Source organism: Mugil cephalus, chromosome 8 (genome assembly GCF_022458985.1).
Source record: "Mugil cephalus isolate CIBA_MC_2020 chromosome 8, CIBA_Mcephalus_1.1, whole genome shotgun sequence".
Lineage (NCBI taxonomy): Eukaryota > Metazoa > Chordata > Actinopteri > Mugiliformes > Mugilidae > Mugil > Mugil cephalus.
In genome coordinates this window covers 23,357,895-23,379,107 of record NC_061777.1, presented here as the reverse complement: position 1 = coordinate 23,379,107, position 21,213 = coordinate 23,357,895, and the positions used below count along the sequence as shown (strand labels likewise).

Below are 21,213 nucleotides of genomic sequence, written 5' to 3'. Positions count from 1 at the left end.
TAAGATGGATGTAACAGACTCTGACGTGGCATAAAGGCCACTTGACAAAGTCCTTGAGAGCAGCCGTTGCTTTTGAGTTGTGAGTCTCTCTGAAGGTTGTCTCAATGGCCTACAATTACTAGACAAGAACAGAGGAAGACTGCCACAAATGTGTTATGTAGGAGGCAACAAACGTGTGACAGAGCGAGAAGCTATAATAAGAAATCATCTGTCCACAACTAACTTCCAATTCACATTTCAAGTCGGCACATTGAATTCAATTATTCATTCATTTTCCATGACCGTGGGTCCTCTAGAGCAGTGAGCACCACATACCACTGTGGGTGCGCCGCAACTTGTCTGACCTGAGCTCACTGTGAGTTTTCACCTGTTTCACCCGTCACCAGTTTTCAACCAGTACTGCTTGTGTCTCCCTACATGTAATAAGCAGGGCTTCAAGTATTCCGGCACCGTGCCGGATCTCCGGCGTGTGGCGTTTAATCGTAATTACAAAACAAAAATCAGCCCACAGTTTTCCACAGTCACAACTTTTTTGTGGCAGAAAGTTAGTCTAGAGTCCTTTTGGAACTGATTATGCTCCAGCAAAGATCTCCCGGGCCAATCAAATCATTTGTTATCTCATTCATGATTCATGTGAGCACCATGGATTCAATTTTTTTTTTACAACAGAATGCCTCTGGATTGTTGTAGGACTATTCACTTGTGGTCAGAGGTATTTTTGTCCCTGTATCAGCTGAAACACATCCCATAAAGAAAACTAAATGCTAACACACTAGTACATTTATTTGATCTATGGTACCTGGTGTGTACATGATGACTGTCATAAAACAGTACGTTAAGTTGTTCAGCTGATCTCCACTTTCCGATAACATGATAAGTCGAATAATATACTTTATATAATATGAATGTATCACCCCAAATGCAGTATTGTTTATGATACTTAAAAAAATGCCTAAAATATATTACATTTTTCTAAAATGTGCAAATAGTGAGTACATGAGTGCTCATGGTCTGGGTGGCATCCCATGATCTCTGTTTCTATCTAGATTAACACTTTCAAACCAGCCTTAGCAGACCATCATGTTAACCCCGAGGGACTGGGGGTTTTAACACTCCCTGTCACAGCACAGGAAGCACCCAGACATGGTTTGAAGAACCAACCAGATAACCATGTTTCTATCATCCAGTGCAGACAGAAGCAGTGGACATCGGGATGCTACGTACCCCTCACTGAGAGGACACAGACATGAATGCAATTATGGGAGCTGGTTCATAAGTTCTAATCTTTATCTTATACTTGTGCTTCACCCTGACCTTTAACGTTTCCTCAAAAATAAACCTGTCTGAGTTGTAAGTATGACTATTAAGCCACATCACATTAGTCCATCAAAGCCGTAAGAGATGACAAAATGTGCTCCTTGAGGGAATATTTGGTTCTCGTTTTAAAAGACATGCAAGAACACCCCACCGTATAAGTCAATATTGCACTGAAGATGGTCACATATTATAAATATGCAGACGCTGAGCTCAAACACACTCTCACAAACACGTAGGAACTAGTGGACTCAGCACACCTTGTTCTCTGTGATCTCAGTAAATAGTTTTTTTCACAACATGAGCCTGTGATTGCTGACAGTAAAGCCGTGTGGAGGAAGGCGCCCTGTTACCTCCGGTAGCCTTTTGGCGCTCTGCTGGCAGGGAAAGTCAAAAGAACACCTGCCCTTCCTCCCAACACACACATATTAATTATGCATTCGGGTACAAACACCCACATGTTTAAAGAAGCAGCCGCATGCACAGTTCAATTATGCACATGTATTTCTTTCACGTTAACCCACACTTATGTTGCCATTCATTAAATATTTACTTGCTATGTTTCATTGATATTTGCACATTCACGCATGCACACACATAGCACACATACATTTGTCTTTATATCTTCATGAGGATTCTGCCACACTATAGTATAAAGTAAGTATGAATAATAATAATCATAATATAATATAAGTATGAAGATGGAGCTCCTCAGTGAAGTGAAGCCAACGCGGGTAGAGCTCCCCCTGGTGCTCCACTCTCTCCATGTTAGTGGGCCAAATTAACACTTATTGTTCAACCACTAACAGAAACAGGATGTGTGGCATTGTGAAAACTATAAGTTGCCATGCCACCCACGCCGTGAAGCAGTCCGTGGGGCCACGGCAGCTGGGAAAAAATAATTAAATAAAGAAGTACAGTGCATAATCCAACACTTGTTTGTAGCTGATGGAGTTAGAGCAGAGAGCAATATTAATTAAAGGAAAATGTGTGAGTCATCGATATTGTGACTCCGCGCATCTCCACACTCGGATCACACTGCACAGACTCTGGCTCCAATATTGCAAGATGTCACCACCTGTATCCCTGGGAAAATAGCATCAGTCTGGCCAGTGCAAGGCAGTGGGGATGCATTGTCCATATTTATGTACAGTCTATGGTCCAAACTATGATGGAGTTGAACCTAACATAGTCCTCACAACAACAACCACGCACACATAGCCGAGAGAAAAGACATTTTGAAGCGTGTTCGTAGGGGAGACAAGGAGCAGCAGCTCCCAAAATTGAAGCCATACAACTTATTGTGTATAATTTGTCTGTGTGTCTGTGGCCTCAGCTGACAGAGAATTTACTGATTCTGCTTGTGTGACAGTGAGGTGACATAGTGCAGCTTCTTTTCCCTAAAGCGTCATTCGTCAGGGGGAGGTGAGGGTCTGCTGGGGCCCTCTAGGGAGATGGTCCCTGTCAAGAGAGTCATTCTGCTCTTACAAGGTAATACTTCAGCTGTAGTTGGCTCGCTGAGAATGAGGAATTGTGAATGCCTGTGACTGAATGAATGAAATGGACATAGAGACACTGGACTTTTACCATTTCATGCCATTTTTACATTTCTTTGTGTTTAATTATGTGAGTCGTTAATATAAACATTACAGATGTGCTAGAATGACATTGAGTGATTATCTGGGCTACAGTATATCCACTGGACAGTAACGAGTTAACACTGTGGACATTTTCCTTGTAATTAATACCAAATATGTCATTCTTTTCAGGAACCTTTCAATAAATTCAGGCACATATTAATTATTTCCTAGCAAGTTATTTCATTTTCATTGTCATGGGTTACTAAATTGGCTCTTCTGTGATCATCTTCTGCACATTGCGGGAATCTTCGATGCTTGACAAACAAGCTGAATTCATTGCTTTTCATCTGCGTTTCCCTTATGTCTGCTTCTTTGTCTTTACTCACACATTGCTGCATTCGTTGGCAAATTACCAAATGTTGCCAAATGTTAATAGTCAGAACAGCACTGAACCAGCAGTGTGGCTCTGCACTGTTTTGTAGCGTGGTCTTACGCATATTCAGATCGCTGTGACCTTTGACTTAAGGATCATGTGACTGAGGTAAACAGCCGGAGGCGTCAGTTGGTCAGTTTTTTTAGCGGTCGTGAGCAAGTCTACATCTCATATCAAAGGAATAAAAATCAGTTATGAAGCATACTGAATAATAAAAAAAAAAAGAATTTTTTTTGGCAGCATGTGATTCAGAAAATGCAACATTTCACAGGTACAATTGTAAGTCAGGTCTGCTGCTATTGGATTCATCCCTTTGTGCATTTTCTTTTACGCCCAGTGTCCTTCCTAAGCTTTTTATGCTATTTCTTCAGGAATAGTACAAAGCAAACCACAATTTGCATAAAATATCAAAACTTCAGAAATGCTTGCATTGAAAGGAAGTGCCCCATAGTTGCTGCTGCCACTGTGCCTTCCCTTGCAATTACTTTAGGGCCCCCTCCCCCTCCCCCTCCCCCTCCCCATCCCCTCCCCCTCCTCCGCCGCTGCATCATCTCTGTTGGCTATGGTTCCACACTAGCGAACAGCATCTTCTTGGCCCATCCATCCATCCACTGAGCCTCCACACAAGAGAGTTACCATCAGTGGCAATGGCAGGAGGCGGGGAAAGTGTTTTCATTTCAGGGCCAAACACTCCCCTCAAAATTCAATCTATACAAAACAGAACATTGGTTACATAGGATGTATATCTGTATGGGGGATATAGGCTCTATTTGCTTCACTTGTCAGTTGTAGTAAAATGCGGCAGAATGCAGTTGTTGGTGTGGTCCATCAGATAACATCATAGAGAAAACCCAAAAGCCTTAAACCCCTTTTCTCATACTCCGAATTGAATGTTCCCTTTGTATAATTAATGTACAACGGGGTGCCATTAAATTGACCTGGCACAGTGAACATATGAAGCTGAAGGTTATGTCACAAGTGACACAAATGTCACTGCAAAACAATATAACTCAGACTTCCATTGTTGGGCTTTTGAAGCCAAACATGTTGTCGAAAATGCTGTATATTATACAACATGAACATCACTCTTGGCTGCCTAAAACATTGAAGAAACGAGAATGTTTTCTGAAACTATATAGGAGTCATTAGTCTGAGCAGAATTAACATGATTTGTGCCAACTTTCCATCCTATCAGTTACTTGCAGCAAGTTACTCTTCAGCAGAGTCAAAATACAAAATCAATAATACAGAGAATGCTGCTGTGTCCTGGTTTCAGGGACTCTAGCTGACAGTGTTGGTTTGCGAACAGCAGTTGCAAAAGCCTTTACACTTTTGGGAATGTGTGCATCATGAAAGACTGGCACAGACGTGTTTTTCATCTCTGAGGCAAACCAGTCAACAATGAACATTTGGAGCCGCAAGACCTGGAAATATCTCAAGACAGTTCTCTCAGTAATTTGTTTTTGAGTCATTAAAATGCTCACACAGCAAGCCGTGTGACTAAATGAACAGAAAATGCGTCTGAAGTGACGAGAAAAAACAAACCAAACTGTTAATCAGATGATGTCTGCCTCAAAAAAATAGGAACCGATCCAATGCACTTTGTTGGTACATTGTTCTTATGAAATTGTTAAAGGGAAAGAGGAGCCACCTATGGATATATAGACACGTATCCAGTTTGAAATAAAACGTTTCGTTGGTTGGGACTGATTTCAAAACATGTGTTATACTACAAAGACCAAAACCTGACTGAATGTAGATAGATCTTTTTTTTTAGACATGACTCAAAAACAAGTAATTTATATGATCAGACTTGTACAAATAATGTAGTGGAATACAGAGTGTTCCTCGCAGGGGGCTGGTTAAATTGTATCAGAAACAGACAGAACATGAGCACATATCAGAATATCAATAAACACAGTTTAGTTCATCGAGAAACAGAAAAGTACTTCTTCAAATACACAGAATATGTGCAATAGGGAAAAGTGGACTCCAGTCAGCAGAAGTCTTGCCAAAGAAAGAGGAACCTCAGAGAACGAGTGGTGTCTCCAAACCACTTGGACTGGACTGAGGCAGCAAGTGGATGGGTGAAAAAAAGTCTTATTAGTGATGAATCAAAGGTCAGATATGTGTCAGCAGCTGGAGAGAGAATGATACTACAGTGTGTCAAACTCACAATGAATGAATGGTTCCAAATACCACGGTGAATGGTGGTGGGAATATTCTGGTTTGTGGGTGTTTTCTCTTCTCTGAAGCTGGACACATCCACTGTACACAGCTTGGTTCTCTAGTAATACTATTCAGAGATATAGTACAACCTCTGGTTTACACTTTTTGACTCATACTGCTGCAAGATGATGAGACCAAATAAAAGCTTTGAATATTTTCTCAAAGACCTCCAGAGTCACCTGACCTGAACACCACTGAACATTTCTGGGAAAGCTTGAAGTTTGAGAAAACTCCAGACAGCACAATTAGATGCAACACTGGCAGAAAATGCTGGAATGGGACGTAAACAGGTGTGAACAAACTGTACGAACAAACTGGAGTTCACACAGCTCCACTTGAAATATATTGTATTGTAAAATTCAGGGACATAGATCACAGATTTTCACTGAAGCCGTGAAATGAATGTTATAATATCATATTTTGAACTATACCATGATCTGCATGAATATTCAGTTGTGAATGACTGCAGGGTGTCAATTAATTCTTGATGCTTGATTTCAAAGTAGCCTGTATTTACAGATGCAGGCAAAGTAATAGTTTAAAATTCATTGCAACACACACACATACTAAACTACATCTAATGAATTACAAACATTTATTTCAACCTTGGAGAATATGTCTTCTAAGAAACCAAAAAATCCAAAAAGGGAATATGATTGGGTTGATTGGACTCTGATGATCGGGATGATTGCTGCGGAACACAACTAAACACAACACCCTTGTTTAATGATAGTTTGTGTCACATCCAATCGCCATTTAACAGACTCCTTCATTTTGTAGCCAACATGATCCATCATATGTCTGTGATACTGATAGTGATCTGGAGATATTAACTTAACTGGATATCAAACTAGTGTTTTGTCAAACAACTTAAAGGATCCTATGTTAACTGGAGGCAAAACAGAGGGAAGCTTGAAGTGAACACTGTCACTTTCCATGAAAATTGTGTCTTGTTGTATTTTTTGGTGCCAAAACCTAAAAATCAAAAACACTAACTTGAAGTTTCATCACATACCAGCTACTGCCAGTCGTAGACAACTGTGGTTTGGCTCTGGAGATTAAAAGAAAGGATTGGAGTGAGACAATCAACAATGAGCACACTTCTTATCAGATAACATTAATGTAATGCAACATCAGTTTGAGCCTGAATAACATTATGGGTTAGAATAAATTGTAATTGAGCTTAAGTTGATCATTATTTAGGGGATTCTTGTTACATATTAATGCTAGTACTAACTGCAAGCTAACGCAACGTTACTTGGTGTCGAAGCAGAAGTACACTATACTATGTTACCTTCCATAGTGGTTAGACTTACTTCTTGTAATATCTTAGTAGAAGAGGCTTCACTTGAAAAAGATCTCTAACCTGTAACGAAGTAACAAAGTTACTTGTTGTAAAAACTGCCAGATGTGGGAAACACACTGCACACTGTGTCTTGTTTCTCTTCTATGAACTTCCAGGGCCTGTTCTTCCACCGTCCGCCTGGAGCAGGTGACTGAGTGCACCTGATGCCACTTGCTCATCAAATGAGAGAGCATAAACATTGAGATACATCAAAAGCCGGTGGGCCGCTCTGGGTAGACTTGTAGTAGTCTTGTGCCCTCCGTGGAAATGGTTCCTCCCTGTTTTTAAAGTAGAAATTGTCTGACTATAGTATGGCATTTAAAGGAAATATAGGTGAGGTTCATGTAATACTCTGGCAAGCCCTTTCTTGCTGTAGACTAGTAGAGAATGTTTTTAAGAAGTTGAGCTTTTTCCTACATATAAACACAAACACATGCCCACCTCTTTATCATAAGCATGAGGAAAATGAATATGAATAAAATGCGTAAAGAATGAACAATAAATCATCAAAAATACATCCTAGAGTCTTGTGAAATATTAACTGATGATACATTAGGTTCGACTTTCCTGATAATACTGAGGTGCCCTTTGTTGTTGAGAAACTTGTCATCCTATCTGACGTTTTATCAGGAACAAACTATGCCTGATTCATTTTGTTGTGGCACCATTATTTGTTTCCAGAACAAAGACTCCGAGCAAAGGCAGTTTTTTTTTTATTATTATTATTTCCTGTGGTCCTGACGCGGGCACTAACCATCATGCCATCTACAAAGCCACTTCAATCATGCAAATCAGTGGTATCAGTAAATGAATCCATCAGCTCCCTCTGCGTGATTTACGCTTCTGTCTCATGATTCACTGTCTGGAGGAGTTAGGGGGAAGGACCACTCCAGAACGAGTGCATATGCCATTTAGACGGACACTGCGTTTGCGGTTAGGACCGTGTGATTTTCAGCACTGCTGTAATGTGTAGTGTCTTTGGTTTAAGAGGAACCGTATGCAGAGATGCCGTGTTATAACACAGAGGGAGGCTGAGGACCCTGACCCTGACAACGTCTTTACCCACTGCCACACACACTGATGAGGCTGACTGTGTCAAGGGTAGAAAGTAGGTTCACATGGCTCACTCTTCGCTTTACTGAAAAAGAATAAAAATTACAAGATGCTAATATGGCCCTGATGCCTTTTCTTTCCTCCTTTCCTTTAACATGTCCTAGGTTTTAGACGCTTTCCGTTAGCATAGACATTTTGCCAATAAGTGAACCATTTTCCCCAGACAACGCTGATGAATTACAATGTATGACTGCCTGTTCTTTAGGTTAAGCCTGTTTCCACTCTCATTTTTGCGAATGCGAGGGAATTAGTAAGCTCTCGCAGCCAATTTCACACCAATCTCACAACATGTTCAAGACACTAACCACAAGATACACTTCACGTGGCTACGGCTACAAAAAAAACCTTGTATTCAGCTAAAACAAACGCAAAACATGGCAGCGGTATGATAAGCACACTCAAACATACTTTACTTCAGAGACTTTCTCTTAGCTCATTACTTGAGTGGGCAATAGTGTGCATACAAATCATATTTCTGCTAGTAAGTGGACTGTGATAGCTTCTGTTTTCTCTGAATTGATTTTCCTCAGCCTTATGGGAAACTCTGTGACCTGCTACAGCACACTTTGACTTTAGTCAACACTTTAAGTAGTGTTTTGTTAAGGCTCTGTGGCAAAATGCTTGACTTCCTGGTTTAATTAAAGACGAGATTACATTTTGCTGTGTTTCTCTTCTCTAGTCATGTGAAAACAAGTGTAGGGGGGAAAAAAATCAGTGGTGTTAGTTCTAACATAGCTCTGCGGCATTAAGCGAGACACATACGCTACAGGGAATATAGATATGCATGCAAATTTTAATTGTGTGGCAACAATCCAACTACTACACTGAAAGAAAATAGTATGTATAATTTAACAGCTGGATTCAGTGTGTATTTGGTGCATTGTCCACTGGAAAACCCCAGGCTCTATAAATCAGAGACACTTAATAAAAAAAATAAGTACATGTCCTTATCAACAGGCAGATTTCCACTACCAAACATAATGCACTAGCAAGGAGCTATAAATAAGCCCCATTTTGAGCATAGTACTACTACTAGTAGTAGGTAGTCTTTTACAATTGGTTGGTCAGCCCTTAGCTCTGTTGTTCTCAACCACCTCCTGTGGTGTGGTCCATTGGGACTTGGGTACTTCTATTCCATACTGGGTACAGATGTCCCTGTACACTATCCCAGACACTAGGTTGTGCCTCATATGTTTTTATTCTTCTGTGTGTGCCCTGCATCCAGAGTGGAAATAGTTAAATGACATTTAAGGTGTTAATAATCTTTAACATCTTCCTCTGTTTTGGACTTGTCCCTCCATGGCACCATCACAGAGATCAGCACTGTCCAGACAGCATTTGTCACAGCTCACATGTATTGGTCCAGTTGGATTGTCAAAGCTGAACTCTGTTCCAAAGATTTCTATTCAGCGACAGGCAGATTCACAGAGAGTGACACATTTGGGTTTTTATGTTTTTGGTATTTGCAAACACGGCATTTTGGCGATATGTGATTCTCCGCATGGTTGTACCTGACTTCTGACGACATGTTTAAGGAGCAGAGTAAATTATAATTACAAGTCTACAGGATCAGGCAGTTATTAAGTCGTACATTTTTATTATGACTTAGTTTGCTTCGGACAGTCACAGAAACCTTTTTCAGTTTTGGAGCAGTTTCAGGACTTCTGCCAGCCGACAGCCATCTTCAGACATTTCCAAGGTTATGACCAATTTTCAAGGGATAATGAACCTCCAACACTGTAAGTCCTTAAGACGACAATATCTTCTGAGATACAAGCTAGAATTGATTTTCTTATATATTCTTATTTTGCTTCCACTTAATCTAAGCCAATAGTAATTATTGTGCCTGGATCAAAGATTTCAGAGGAAAATGCGTGTTGAGAATGAGAAAAGACTGGTTAGTACTTCTTTAACACAGAGGACTTACATTTATAGTTATTGTTGTTGTTAAAGCTGTGTTCACACTGAAAACGACATGTTTTATTGTATCTTATCTCCAGACAGTAATTGTGAACACACACATTACTGCCCTCATCTGCAGTGAATGGTTAAAATGTTCTGCTTAGGCAAACTCATGTGTGTGTTTCATAAATTTTAAGTGCAGATGAGACCCCCCCTTAGGATGAAGACCAAATGTGATGCAGTGCTCAGGGCTCCTTTATGTCTGTCTTTGATTGGTAACACATGTCCTTTGCAGTGTGTCTCTCAGTGTGTGGTCATTTTTACTTTCATGAAAGCTCCTGTGCTCCCTCATATTTGGCAGGATTAACATAATTGTAGTTAATTGCCACGGAAACGGCCTATGAGGTCTGTCTGCTGCATTGGCACAGGGGAAACAAACTGTCCCTCAGGGGATGATGGAGTCAGGAGGTCTTCCCTCTTCGGACTCAGTTGAACACGATATACACAACTACTCATCACTCCACAGGAGGATATAATGCAATTTTCCACGTTTTAATGAACGTTAACGGCATACGCACACGTACAGACAGACTACACAAACAGTACAGTTCCCACACTTTGCAGTGAGCTAACAGGATTAAACACTGTGTCCGAGATAGATTAGCAAATCATTAGCTAAATACTGAAACTGTCATATTTAATTATTCCACAAAGGGTTTAAATTTATTAGACAGTTACTAAGGCAGCGGTCTGACTACAGCCTTTACGTCTTTAAATTGTGTTACAAAGCGAAACTATTCCTAAATTCCTCTGGCAAACACATTAATGATGATTGATTAGACCATCGACTGAGCAACTTTGTATTTTGCGGGTGGCTGGAGGGTTGACTCACCAACAAAACAGATTCCTTTTATTACAGGATGCACTCTGCTGCAGACGTGACCTTGAAAAAACATTAAACTGAATGATGGGCACTGCACTGAAGACTGAGTGCGATGCTTACATTTGGTTTACATATATCTTGTGTTTATTTAAAGCTCAATAGTGAATATTTTAATCAGCAATTAATGAATTTATTACATGTAACGTGAAAGGAGTCCACCAGACCAGAGAAGCTTCTAGATAAATTTGAACCAAGACACTGCTGTTTTCCTTCGTGTTTGTCAGCCTGTAACGCGCTGGGAATGAATGATGATGACTGTATGTATATGTGCAGAACTCATGTCACATTGCTTATTCATGGCCGGTGGCGTGCGCACGTTAGGTTTTGATATCCCACTCTGTAATCCATGCCATGAGTCATCATAAACAACTCCAGTGCCCCAAAACTGGAGCAGCTATAACAAATGCAGTCATATAATAATGGTTTTAGTGACACCACATCTCGTGGAGGTCAATGCATATTATTTCTTAGTGATGTGGGATCTATGTATTTGTTGTAGGTACTTTATATGTGTGGCCATCCTCATCTACCTGCTGCCGCTGCTGGTGATGGGCTGTGCTTATCTGGTGGTGGGACTGACCCTCTGGGCCAGTGAGATCCCTGGAGACTCTTCTGATCGCTACAAGGAGCAGCTGACCGCCAAACGCAAGGTAACCTGCACTCCAAACAGCTTCCCACAGCTTTTGGGTTTCTAATTAATGTTAACAGAATACTGACACCTCTGTACAGCGAAGCCCCGAATAGGACGTAGCTGAAATAATCAAGTGTCCATGTGATTTTTAGCCTCCTTTAGCCTTGAAGAAATTATCATTAAGATCATTCAAGATAAATCTGAATTTCAGCCCACATTCCTTTTATCCATCCTTGTGTTGGTGGTTTTCCAGCCTGTTGTCCTTTCAAACCCAGGCTCTTCATCTACCATTTTTGCCCCCAGCTCTCCTGCTCTATCTCCTCGACATGATTCTTTTATTGTCACACCTTGCCAGGTGTGTTCACACTTCCAGTGTCATGGTTTCCTTTCCTAATGAAGACAGGTGGAGAGACATGTCTTTCTGATGTTTCTGGTCATAGATTATGATATTGTATAAGGTCTCTGTTCTAAGTTTGGCCCAGTTTATAGATAAATATATTAACAATTCTGTGATGGGTTGCAGTTAGAGTTTGTTCAGACATCCATGGTCCCCAGAGGATGTATCCTAATGATTTGTGTCTCTGTGATGTGTTTGACTTTTATAGGTTTGAGTGACATGGATCAATGAAAATAAGATGAATTAATATTGATAATAATAGAAACAGTTTGTAATAAATGCACTGCAAGAAACACTAATAGAGACAAAGTGTAATTGTTTCTTTTTGGTTGCTTTAGCTACATAAACATACAGATCCGACCTCTACGCTAATGATGTATGATGTTGACACTAATGTTGTGTCTATGTGCTTTACATTTGGCCACAAAGAAAGTTCCAAGCAGAAGCTTTTTCTGGACTTAGATTTGCTGCAGCTTGAGAAGGAATCTTCTATGAAGACGATCAGTGCAGTGCTGTATTTCTCATCAAGTGATTACAACTCAAGCCAGAAACTGACAGTACCTGCTGTAACACTGTTAATAATGGTTTTCATGCACACGTTTTATTATAGGATTTTATTGATATCAAAGGAAGTTTTCTCTTTGTTTTTTTCTTTATTTGATGCTTTAGTTTACACTCTCTTTGGAGGCTGTTTAGAAATGTACAGATGCCTTAAAAAGAAGATTTGGCAGGTGATTGAATGAACCATCGATCTATAGTTCTACCGTGCTCTAACATGACCAGCTACAGTCTAAGGTTGAACGCTGGCCTGAAACAATCAGGCTAGAATGCTGCATACTATGCAGTTAGGGTTCCAATTTTATAAGCAAAATTGTACACAAAAAGGCACGCACAACTTTTTCCTGAAAGTATATGGAAACAGGTGAAATCCAGAGTGAAGTAAGTCACACAAAGTATTTAGATCATAATTGTGCTGTCATGTGTGCCACAGGTTGTGAAGATGATGATTGTTGTGGTGTGTACCTTCGCCATCTGCTGGCTGCCGTATCACGTCTTCTTCCTGCTGCACGAATTCTTCCCTGACATTTTTGAAGAAAGGTTCATCCAGCAGGTCTACCTGGCCATCATGTGGTTGGCCATGAGCTCCACCATGTACAACCCCATCATCTACTGCTGCCTCAACGACAGGTTAGTCAGTATTCACTAACTCTTATACACAAAAATATACTGATGCCTTGCTCAACTTAAACATAAAGTTTCAAATATTTTCCTCATGGTAATTTGCCATCTGGTGTTTCAGTTGTGTTTTTGTTTATGTCTACATTGCAGTTTCCATCCGTCAATAACATGAATTTGTTTACAGCAAAATGGGTCTGATTTGTTGTAGGAATATCCAGTTTTGAACACAATTACTTTGGGGTGGCAGCGGCTCACCAGGCAGAACAGGTCTACAAACCAGAGGGTTAGTGATTCCGATCCACATGTCGAGCGCCCTTGAGTCAAGTGTCCTTGAGTAAGAAATATACTCCCCGTGGTTGGACTCACTGGTGGTCTGTGTCCTAATTGTATTACTGGTCACAAAGGAGTGCCACAGGGTTCATTATTAGGTCCCTTCTCATTCATTATTTATATCAATGATCTGGGTGTTAGTGTGTCAGGTGCTAATTTGCATTTTTATGTGGCGGACACAGTTATTTACTGCTGTGCATCAACTCTTGTTCAGGCCATTGAATCCCTGCAGAAAGCTTTTGATGCAGTACTCAACCTGAAACTTCTGAAACTCAATGCAGACACAACTAAGCTTACGTTGCTTTTCAATTTTATGAAGTGGCCAGAAATGATATCCCCACATGACTACTCCGGAAGAAAATGAAACAGAGGAGGTTCACCTGTATAAGTACCCAAATGTCTTAATTGAATTAATCTATCACTTTCAAGCCACCTGCAACAAGTTCTGCAACAAGTTGTGTTTATCTTTTTATGCAAAAAAAACTACTTGTTGCTGCAATCTTTAATCTCTGATAGACAGGGGAAATTTTTTGTATACGTATGCTTCTGCTCATTGTCTTCACTGTTTACCATGCTTGACTAAGGTTCATTTCTAATTGTTAAGTGTTGCCATACCACTGCCAGTTATACTCTTAGGTGGGATGGTCTGCTCCCATCAGTGCCTTCCTATATTTGTATATTAATTACACAGAGAAGAACTGCTCCTCTCCAGTTAGGCTATTCTTGTTCTCCTTGGTAATGCATAATAAATGAGACTGGTAAGCCATGATGAGCAAACAGTCATGGCACTAAAGCACCTGAAAAGGAGGATGGAGAACACATTCAGATAAATGTGTGAAAGCTGTTTCTACATTTGTAAAAATGAGCTACTACAACTCAACTGAGGCTGTAAATTTACAGTGACTGAGTAACTTAAAGGTTTACAGAACACAGACTATGGTGTAATTAAATATGATATTTACACTTTCACTTACTGTCAGAGTAATATCTAATGTCGTTTCCTCTTTTCACTTATTTACGGACCAACAAATGCAGTACGTAGACCATCCATCTACTCTTGCTTCTGTATTACTCTATAAGCATTGTCAAGGTGTGCAAAAGGTTTTAATGTGAAACATGTGCAGTAGGTTTCTACCTGACGCATCTTTTGTTGATGTGTGATAAGGGTTTTATTCCATGTTGTTTTGTTGTATACTGGCTTTTATTTGAACTTTTACAGAACCATTTTGGCTTTGTTTCATTCGTTCTCTCCTCCCTTGGTGAGGTGTTTCATTACACTATTCATGACTTCATAAAGTGAATCATTTTGTCATTTATTTGCAGTTAGGGCAATTTCCTCATTGTCAATATATTCATTTTCCCCTGCCAAAACTAAGTGATGGGATAATGATCACATTTCTATTTTTAAGTGTTTAGGGAGAAAGTTCTGTTTTTCTTGTTTAGTAGAAATTATAGTGTTCTTCAGCCAGGGACACACACACACACACACACACACACACACACACACACACACACACACACACACAAACACTCCACTTGTATGCATATCACATAGCAATAATCCATCCTACACTTCTGCTGCAGTGCAAAGGCTGGTTATCCTCACTTTGAGTTCACTTTTCTGGAAACTCACTGCATTGGTCTTAGGATTAAGTCAACATTAGCCATTTGTTCGCACTCTGTGGTATTATCAATATTCTTCTTGTCAACAAAAATGTGACTGAATCTTCGAGGTCAATACTTGGAAAAAAATAAAGACAGATGGTTATCTCTGCTTGTTGCCTCTAATCGAGCATTACCCATTGCTCTCCATCTCAGCCACCTGTTAATTGTCTTTGTTCTGTTGCAAAAAGGAGATTTCACACTCAGGGGTTTTCACTTCGGAAATTCATCATGTCCAAAAGAGAAAAATACGTGGGTTGGATTGCAGGGAGCTGAGGTTTGGTCTTCTTCAGGATATCGACCGTCTTTTGTCTCCCTTAGCTCTGGCGATTTAAATTCAAATGTGTGTCAGATGAGTCAGTCCTCTCTTCTCACTTTTTATCTGTCTCTTCTTAACTTAGCGTTTTCAGCGGCATGACATTTACCTTTTTTCCACAATTCTTCATTTCTCTTCCTGTGTGGGCTTTGTGTGTGTGTGTGTGTGTGTGTGTGTGTGTGTTTACCAAGATGGGTTCTTTCCTATCAGGCCCTCGTTAGATTTTTCATCTCAGCTTCAAAATTATTCTGTCATCACTTGGTTCTGTGGTTCTGTGGTTTTCACTGCAGGGTGTCACATTGCATTGAAGCACCTCCAAATGTGTCGATGTAAATTTCAGTTTTGCATTACATTCCTTATCCTCTATAAACATCTTCCATGAAACTATCTGTTGCTGCAGTTATAAATCACGCTGGAGCATAAACAGTAGTAAACAGTCCTGACATATCGGTAGATGTCCCAGATGGTTGCACGTGGCTACAGGGGAAGGAAAAAAAGTTTGCTGAACATGTATTTACTGCCTGTATTCACAGATCAGGCATAACATTATGACCACCTTCCTAACATTGTTTAGGCCTATCTTCTACTGCTAAAACAGTTAAACAATTGTGATTCATCAGAGAATGGACACAGGTCTTCTCAGGGTGTCCTCTGGTGTCTGGCAACAGGATGTTGTTAGTGAGGGCCTGTGAACCTTGTGGGTTGAGGGGAGGGGCCTCTGTGGATCATCCCACAGATACTTGATCACTTCTAGACTAAGGTCTAGTTATTTGGAGGTCAGGTCAACAGCTTGTGCCTTGTTTTTCATGTTTTTTGAGTTGTTTCTGTGTGTGTGTGTCAGGCTGCATCTTGCTGGGGATGGCTGCTGCCAACAAGGAGTGCCATTGCTATTGGGTGGGGGTGCCCTAGGTGGTGTCTAGGTGTCTAGGTGGCTGGTACATGTCTAAGTAACATCCAAATGAATATCAAGTCCAAAGGTTATTTACTTCTCCTGTCTCTGGCTGTAATGCCGTGGCTGATCAATATAAAATTATATATTTTATATAACCCAGTGGTTTGGTGTCACATAATGCAACCCACATAATCACATAAACAACATTGTACTGATGATTTAAGTTTATAATGTACTGAATCCAACACAGACTATCTGAAAAACACTCACTGATGAACTTCATCTGTGACGAGTGTCTTGATAGATGATGTTCTGTGGAGGTCCGTGATGTTGTATTCTCTTTGGTGTACTACTTTGAAGAGCTAACACTTCAATTCCTTTGAAAGAAATTTCCTGCAGTCCCAAGTTAAAGTTTCCTTTTACATTTTCTCTTTGACTTTGTATAGTTGAGGGCAACGCGTCAATTTCCTTATAAGGCTGATATGGTTAATGTGTTAATAGTGTCCACAGATCAACCACAACCACTGACATGTGACGTGAATTGCATTGGTGATCTCTTCACAGTGCAACGTTCTGCTGGAAATTTTTTGGTCCTGGTATTTATGTGAATAACACCTCAGGTCAGCACAACAGCACTGTCTCTACTGTCATCCATTCACCACCCCCAACCCTATCCTCATACTGCATTACTACTCCCTGGCACACTCATTTTTTTTATCAAGACAAGAGCGAGGGCACCGAACCAAAAACAATTAGTTGAACAATGCTAAAACACTCTGCAGAGCTGAGGGGGACTGCAGTCTATGGTGGTAATGTAACACTGAGCAACCCACTTACTAATTACTTTAATTTACTTGATCCATTCTTAATATAAAAAAGGATTTGTGGTGCTATAAATTAAGACTTTTAAAGGAAAGGCCCGTGCCTAATGCTCCTTGATAGAGCAACTTAAGCCACATTTCGTTTATGCTATATTTTAACCCTCCTCAGCGAGCATCCTTCAACACACTGAGTGAGTTATATGTGTGCAGGGAATTGAGAGTGCTATAACCTTGCTAACGTTTTGGATTGCAGGTGAAATTCAATCTGTCTTGAGGCTGTAGATTGTATTAAAAAAAAAGTCAGGGAAAAGGGAATCCTTCATCTGCTGGTGATCAGACTTTTCTGTGCTTTTTCTCCACAGGTTTCGTGCTGGTTTTAAACAAGCGTTTCGCTGCTGCCCCTGCATCCCCCAAGGATCTTATAAAGGCCTGGAACTCAAGTCCACTCGCTACCTTCAGACCCAGACCAGCGTTTACAAGGCCAGCCGCATGGAGACCACCGTATCTACCGTTATCCAGGTTGGGGATGAAGCGGAGCAGCCCAAGGTCAAGTCAATAGGAGCTCAAGGGTCTAGCCGTGCTATAGGGGGGGCTAGACCACATAGCTCCTCCCTGGATCTCACCTCGAATGGGTCATCATCCTGGAGTGTCTCCAAAACGGTATCAGAGACGTCTAGTTTCTACTCCAGCAACAACCTGCAGGAGTAGAAGTCCAGAGAGTGTGAGTTGACTGTTCACATAGCAGCTTTTGCCTGCAATGTGTTCAGGCAGAGTACAGCGTGAATGTGTGAGTTTGTCCACTGAAGACTGTGAGTTTTTGATGAATACACTTCTAGTGTGTTCACTAATGTCATGTTAGAAAATTTGGTTCATGTTCACTGAGCAATGGTCACACCCACAACACTCTCGTGGAAAATACTCATGTGAATCACGGCTGATGATCAGCTGGCATTAGAAAGATTTGCTGAGCGCCAGAAAGTGATGAAGAGCACTTCATTGACATGAACACATTCCAGTTCAAAAGCTAAACTGAAGCAGACGCTAGCGCCTCCAATCTTCACAGCTTCTGCTTGTCACACCAGACTTCCCTCGGTGCAGAGAGAAGGTTCACACATCCTCATTCACACAAGCTGTGTGACTTCACAGAGTCTATTTTGGCATGGAGATACAACACGAGACCAGCATGCTGTGAACACAGCAGCTCTTCGTTTTAAAAAGGGGTTCTCTGCAAAGAGGCAAAGCCCGGGTGTTCAGAAAGTTCTCCCCACCTCTTGTGGAGGAACTTTCTCCCCAGAATCTACATGCTGAAAACACAAGCACATGCTTTCAGTTTAAAAACGTCTCCCTTAAGAGGTGATGAAGACTGACAACAAGAAAGCATTGAACCCTGAACACTGCTTTAGGGAGTGTATGCATGTGAGTGTGTGTCTGTGTGTGTGTGATCAGAATGGCAACTCTGTGTACCTGAGCAGGACTTCATCTGCAATCCAGAGTGCAGACTGAGCACCTGTCCAGCTGAAATAGTGCGCTAAGGATCCTCAGCGGGGGCGCTGAAAGGTTCTACCAATTATTGGAAAAGCCAGCAGCGTCTGGCTAAAGACTGACTTCAGCAGCTGGCAGCATCACTTCTGAAACATAGAGGAGTTTCAAATGCTCAACACGTAACATTGGACCTCAACTAAACTAAAAACAAAACAAAACAAAAACAACAAAAAGAAAACTTTCTACTAAATCCCAATCTCCCTGATATCAGACCTGAACCTAAAGTGGCAACGCAAAAACAACACTGCTCTTTAAATTTATTTGCTATTTTACATAATCTGCACAAACAATAACCAACCCATTGGCTTCTGATCGCTCTGACCTCCCTCACCTTTATCAGACACTTGACACTAGCTTGCGATCTGAAATAAGGCACCACTTTCAAACTCTTAAATAGTTGAATAACTCCAATGAACTGTTTGTCTCTTCCAACTGGCAGCAACATCTCAATGCCCTTTGGCTGGGTTACATTTATAGCTCACAATAATATGTCTCTCTGGTATATACGGTTTCACTTGCTGTTAATGTAGCCAAAGTCCCCTCCAGCCTGCTCTGTAGGTGGGGTTAGTTACTTGTTTCGAGTAGTCACATTTTATAACGCTGATGTTAATTGATATTGGGTCTTTGTAGATGTTTCGGCCTGGAATGTGCACACGCAGCCTCTTACCTGTGACTCTTTGTAGTGCAGTGATGTGCCTTGCTGCTTAGCATAGAGTAATGTAAAAAGATGGCAGGAGGGCGGGAGCAGCTCGCTCCGCTGGTGTGCAGTGGAGAGACAGTATAGTAACAGGAGCTACAGAAGTCCACTGAAACACGGAGAGAAGTGTCTATAACCTGCTGTAGCAGTAACCCCCCCACCACCCCCACTAGAAAGTTAAAGCTGAGCTTTCTTACTCACACTGTCTGAAAATGGTTTATATAGTTTTACAAAGTGAGTGTGGTTTAGTTTCAAGATATTTACCCTCTGATCTAACTTGATCTTACCACCACTTTACTACAGCATGACCTTACTCAGAAAGAGACTCTTCATCTAAGAATTTTTCTACACGATGCCGCAGATGATGAATGATGAAGATATCGTACAGTGAGCTCACCAACTAAATCCAAAAAAGATTAGCATATTTGCCGCCTGCAGAACAAACACACAGGCCGGGTTACACACCAAACAGCAGCGCTATCGTTTATCAGACACTAACACACATAAATCAAGACACCAACAAAGTCCCTCCTAATAAATCTAAATCCCCGTCTTTATCGAAACACCTTTCAAGCTGAGTACAACGTGGAATGTGTGCACACAACACATGGACACACATACAGTGTGGTCACCTGTTGACAACCATCAGTTCATTTCACACACTCACACACACACACACACTCAGACACACACACCTCAGAGGCCCCGACTTGACTGCAGGTCTATTCTCAGCTCACAAAGTCTCTTGTTTTAAATTCCTGCGCCAGCTGACATGAAACAGGGGAGCAGCCGTGAGGCAACACGACTTAATTGGAGCCACTGTATTATATCAGCTTTTTCACAGAACACAGAAAACTTTGCCTAGGTGACATGGAAACATATCAAACATATCAAACCACAACTGTGGAGAAAGTGTACCCACAGAAGGTGAAGAGAGAAGTGAAGAGAGAAAATAGATTTATATATTGAAATCACTCACCGAAATTTGGAGTACTTTCACAGTTTGAATTGTCTTTAACATTTTAGTTGACCTGGTTGAATTAACTACTATTCTATACATCCTGTTATTTAAAAGGCTAAGGTGCAACCTGGTGCACATGTTCATTTTATCAGTCTATGGAATAAATCAGTTTACTATAGTCAACCATGTCAAAAAAAAAAAAAACATTTCTATAACGAGGAAGTGAGAAGGTCCAGGTTTGAGTCCAGCTCAGGCCTTTCTGGGTGGAGTTTGCATGTTCTCCCTGTGTCCGTGTGTTTTTTTTCCTCCGGGTACTCCAGCTTCCTCCCACCTCCAAAGACATGCTCGTTAGGCTGATTGGTGACTCTAAATTGACCCAAGGTGTGAGTGTGAGTGTGGTTGTTTGGCTATGTGTTAGCCCTGTGATAGGCTGGCGACCTGTCCAGGGTGTAACCCACCTCTCACCCAATGCCAGCTGAGATAAGCTCCAGCAACCCCCAGTGACACTAGTGAGGGATTAAGTGGTAGTAGAAGACAAGATGAGATTAAAAAAAAAGTCCAATTTTTGTGGCTCATGTTTCCACAGCTTGTTTCAGTTTTCTTTTATTGTTTTAACATCCTTAACACAGTTCTTTTAAGTCATTGATGATATGTTATTGCTGAATGTTAATATATACACTGATCAAGCACAATTACTTAATATTGTGTAGGTCTTCTTTGTGCCTCTAAAACAGCTGTGACTCTGTGGTTTGAGGGGTGGGGCCTCTGTGGCATCTAGTGAATTTGGAGGCCAAGTCAACACCTTGTGCTGTTCTTCATTTTTTTTTTTTTTTTTTTTTTGAGTTGTTCCTAAACTGTTTTTGTGTGTCTGTGTCGGGCTGCATCCTGCTGGAGATGTCTGCTGCCATCAAGGAGTGTCATTACTG

At 40.9% G+C, this 21,213-nt stretch overlaps 1 protein-coding gene across 1 annotated transcript in view; it reads left to right on the top strand.

The window, feature by feature from the left end:
- Positions 1–20,590, top strand: part of tacr1a (tachykinin receptor 1a) — a 42,341-nt gene extending 21,751 nt beyond the window's left edge. The window contains exons 3-5 of the mRNA XM_047590984.1: positions 11,359–11,509; positions 12,879–13,075; positions 17,450–20,590. Of these exons, the coding sequence (XP_047446940.1) occupies positions 11,359–11,509; positions 12,879–13,075; positions 17,450–17,795 (694 nt within the window). The 3' untranslated portion in view covers positions 17,796–20,590. The remainder of the gene's footprint in view (positions 1–11,358; positions 11,510–12,878; positions 13,076–17,449) is intronic.
- The last annotated feature ends 623 nt before the right edge of the window (positions 20,591–21,213 follow it).